The 4,607-nt window shown below is 39.2% G+C and overlaps 1 protein-coding gene across 17 annotated transcripts in view; it reads right to left on the bottom strand.

The window, feature by feature from the left end:
- Nsd1 (nuclear receptor binding SET domain protein 1) overlaps positions 1-4,607 on the bottom strand; it is a 116,939-nt gene that overhangs the window by 55,439 nt on the left and 56,893 nt on the right. For all 17 annotated transcript variants that reach the window (XM_031358596.1, XM_031358605.1, XM_031358594.1 and 14 more), the window contains one exon: positions 226-301. In XM_031358596.1, coding sequence (XP_031214456.1) covers positions 226-301 — 76 coding nt within the window. The remainder of the gene's footprint in view (positions 1-225; positions 302-4,607) is intronic.

Genomic DNA, 4,607 nt, shown 5'->3' with positions numbered 1-4,607 from the left:
TTTGCCTCAACCACCACCCGGCTAAAAATATAATTTTACTCGATTTAATTACAGCGTAAGACTTAAAAATAGCTATAGATTCCTATGGGTTTTAGATATTGTGGTCACAGTTTCAAAAGTATAATTGTACGGGTTCATAACTTTATACAAGAAATTAATTTCTAGTCAATAAAATGCTTTAAATTTATGTCTGCTTTACATTTTCTCAGAATCAAAAATACTCACCTCCACTGAACTCTTTCAAATGAGATGTAGCCCGTGAGTCAAGAATACCATTCTCCAAGCGACCCGCTTCAAAGCACTGTAAGTAAGTGAAAAGCAACAGGATTTACTGAGGTACTTGAAACCAGTTCTTTAACACCTTTTGTGCACAAATTGGTTATAGCTACTGCCACAGCAACAAATCCTAGGTTATCTTGACATAGCAGTACAATTTACAGACTCAGGAAGCTGAAGCAGGAAGACCGTGGCTGGAGAATGGATAACGAGACCTTGCCTTAAAACACAACAAACAGGGCTGGTGAGATGGCTCAGTAGTTAAGAGCATTGACTGCTCTTCTGAAGGACCTGAGTTGAATCCCAGCAATCAGATGGTGGCTCACAACCACCCGTGATGAGATCTAACACCCTCTTCTGGTGCGTCTGAAAACACCTACAGTGTACTAACGTATAATAATAAATAAATCTTAAAAATCAAACAAACAAACCAAAAAAAAAAAAAAAAAAAAAAAAAAAAAAAAAAAAAAAAAAAAAAAAAACAAACAAACAAACACAAGAAACAAACAAACCAAGGACTACACTGGCTATGCTGATGCATCAGGAGTTCAAGATCCTCCACTACATAGGAATTTGAAATCACCCTTCCTACAAGAGAGCCTGTCTCACTTCTGTTCATGTAATATACATAGATACACATGGATATGAATGAAAAACAAATTGATCAATATCCATGTCATCATTACACAGGGCTCCAATCCTCTCTGAATGTTCTAATTAATTAACTATATGTTCTGTTTAAATGAATACTACACTAAACAGAACTGACGAAATTGCTCAATGAACAATGAGCATTGAACAATAAACAACTCTAAATCATGGAACATGAAAACTTACCACTACAAATTAAAGCCACTATTAAACCCAAGCAATGGAGCTGGGTGCTCTATGTGTAGGGAGAAAGGGGGCAGTCAAGTGGGAGGGGCACTGAAAGGAAAAGAGGAGGGGAAGGAGCATGGAACTCTGGGGACTAAGGAGGTCAGAGGATAATTTAGACAAGTTGGTTCTCTCCTTCCACCATGTTGTTCTGGGAATCAAATTCAGGTCTTTGGGCTTAGCACTAAAAGTCTTTTACTCTCTAAGCTATCTCTCCAACAAGATTTCTAAAGCACCAATAACCAGTCATTTATAATAATAGAATAACTTTCTACTTGCTTGTATCATTTAAGATACTAGATTTTTTTTATTGTTACTGAAAAGCAACTGTTACTGCAAAATCATGATTTCAAATATTTAAACTTAGAGATTATAATACTCTATAAAGTCATTTCTGAGGTGTTACACAGAAATACTACCAAAGTAGACCAGTAGCTTAAAAGAAATAACTTAAATTTGGTCAGAGGTTTTCTTTTTTTTTTTTCCTTTTTTTGGTTTTTTGAGAGAGGGTTTCTCTGTGTAGCTCTGGCTATCCTAGAACTCACTCTGTAGACCAGGCTAGCCTCACAAACTCAGAAATCCACCTGCCTCTGCCTCCCAAGTGCTGGGGTTAAAGGCGTGCGCCACCACTGCTTGGCTGCTCAGAGGTTTTCAACTGTGGATGGGGGGTGGGTGAGAGGTACAAACAAGCCATGACTATTCATGCTGTAATACCAATAGCTGGGAAGCTGAGAAAAAGGACCATACACAAGTATGCAGCCAGTCTAGTCTTTATACTAGGATAGAGCAAGAATCTGTCTTTAAAAAAATAATTAGTACCAACTTTATCATAATCCTTAATTTTTTCTTTGACTTGTAAAGAAAGTCTCATACTTGTGAACCAGGCCTAAAATGAAAGCTACTGGTGAAACTAAGGCAGGAGGTTCTCAAGTTCCAGGTCTGCCAGTGTGCCCAAGTAAATGTGAAACCAGCCAAGGCAACTTAGTGAGACCCTGCCTATAAAATAAAGTTGAGGAGGGCAGGCTGGTGCAGCAGTGGCATTAATGTCATGAAGAACCAAAGACCTTTGGTTGGATTTAAGAGCTGCTCCATGAGATGTAACCCATACCTGACATTGTCAGAGCCAAGGACCTGAGGTTAGACTGGTCAATGAGAGTCTTTTCCAGATAAGAGCGTAGGTGCACAAATAAACTCACAGTATGTGATAGGGTAAACAAGCTCAAACCAGACAAAAATTCCAACAGAGAGGAAGAGAGGTAGAAGTTTCATCACGAGTCAGGGAGCTACTGCATTTGACTGCTACGGGTAAGGGAAAGTTAGCATTATCAACGTAGGTGTATCAAACACACTCCAGGGTCAGCCTTATGCCCAGGAGTAATTGGTCAACAAAAACCAGATGCCAGGATTTTTTTTGTTTTCTTACTTCCAAAATTCTTCATTTGTTTGTGAGAGACAAGGAGTAAACATAAAATTGGATGGGTAGGAAAGTGAAGGCAGGTCTAGCTAGCAGAAGGGAGTGAGTATCATCAACATAGACTGTACAAAATGCTCAAAGAATAAATACAAACACAATGTGGGGAGGCAGGGAGGCAGGGCAAAGAGCGCATGCTGAGCAACTGTCACCTCCGGAACTAATCCCCAGCCCACCCTGAGACAGGGCTCCGCTTTGTGTGTCCCTGACTGTCCTGGAACATACAGACTGACTCTGCCTCCTGAATGCTGGGATTAAAGATATGTACCTCCACTCTATGGCTTAATTTCTAATACAGCCAAAAGGAAAAAACAAAACCCCCGAGGCCAGCTTACATCAAGGCTATGTATGACAAAACAGTTTTTAAATATAATATCTCAGACTAATCAAATATACATATTGACACTAAGTAATTTCTATATATACAAGTCTATACTGCCCCCACCTCCTCCCTGTCAAGATATCCACAAGGAAACACTTGAAAATTTTCATTTGAATTCTTGAAAATTCAAATATCATATGTATTGTTTTCTCATGCATAACATAATATATGATAAGCCTGAATTTTTAATTAGGCACATACAAAACTACAATATTATACTATGATAAATTGCAAGAGTGTGGTTTCCCACTTTCTCTTTTCTCTCTCTCTTAAAATGGCCTTTGCGTACTTAGATACCAGAGTTCATTTCTTCTTTATATATCTTGTGTACATGCAAGTTCCTCCTTTGCGCTTTTACAAATATTTTTTACTGGCCATCATTTTCTACAAAGGCTCATTTTTATTACAGCGAGCCTGCTAGGTTACCAGGTCTCATTAAGCACGTCTCCCAGCTTTGCTGGAAAGGTGTCTGCATCTGCATCAACAGACAATGAGTCCTTCTCCAGTAACTCTTAGATATTTCAATCCGAACCTATTTGTAAATTTGTGAAACTAAAATTTATTTACAGTACATAACTTTCTGTTACTTGAACGCAATGTTTTCATAATGGCCTAATTCTCGGGGCATACCTCTAAGTAGTGGTGTTTTCTTTTTCCTTGTTTCTTCTTTGAACACAACTACTAGCAGCAGCCAACTCCCTGAATGACCAAAACCACCCGCACAGCCTCTAAGGCGCATGTAGTCTGAAAAGTTCCCAGAATTCCACATGTCACACAATCACAGAAACTGTCTGCAGTTGGCAAAACCTGCCTCTGTTAGAGCATGAGGTAAATCACAGTCAGCTGATGTGGAGCAGCCCCACATCCCACACCTGGGATTCAAACAAATACATTCTTTTTTTTTTTCTTTTTTTTTTTTTTTTTTTTTTTTTTTTTTTTTTTTTTTTTTTTTGGTTTTTGAGACAGGGTTTCTCTGTGTAGCCCTGGCTGTCCTGGAACTCACTCTGTAGACTAGGGGCTGGCCTCGAACTCAGAAATCTGCCTGCCTCTGCCTCCCAAGTGCTGGGATTAAAGGCATGCGCCACCATTGCCCTGCTCAAATACATTCTTATAATCCTTCTGTGTTTTGTTTCTTAAAGATTTATTTATTTATTATACATAAGTACACTGTAGCTGTCTTCAGACGCACCAGAAGAGGGTGTCAGATCTCATTATGGGTGGTTGTGAGCCACCATGTGGTTGCTAGGAAATGAACCCAAACCTTTGGAAGAGCAGTCAGTGCTATTACCCACTGAGCCATCTCACCAGCCCCTACTTCTGTGTTTTTAAAAAAAAAACAAAAAAACAAAATTCTAGAATTCTCACTACACCTAATGTCATCAATTACAACAGACTTTAAGGTTTATGTGTTCCTCCCAGAAATGCAATGCCTTTAACATTTTAATAGGGCACTTATTATTTACTACTGGCTGTAACTTCTGTAGTTTGAGGAACAATTATCAAAAGTTTCACAGCGGGGCAGTCGTGGCGCATGCCTTTAATCCCAGCACTTGGGAAGCAGAGGCAGGCAGATTTCTGAGTTTGAGGCTAGCCTGGTCTACA

Source organism: Mastomys coucha, unplaced genomic scaffold (genome assembly GCF_008632895.1).
Source record: "Mastomys coucha isolate ucsf_1 unplaced genomic scaffold, UCSF_Mcou_1 pScaffold7, whole genome shotgun sequence".
NCBI classification, from domain to species: domain Eukaryota; kingdom Metazoa; phylum Chordata; class Mammalia; order Rodentia; family Muridae; genus Mastomys; species Mastomys coucha.
Note: the sequence above shows the minus strand (reverse complement) of the source record. Positions and strands in the feature narration are given on the sequence as shown.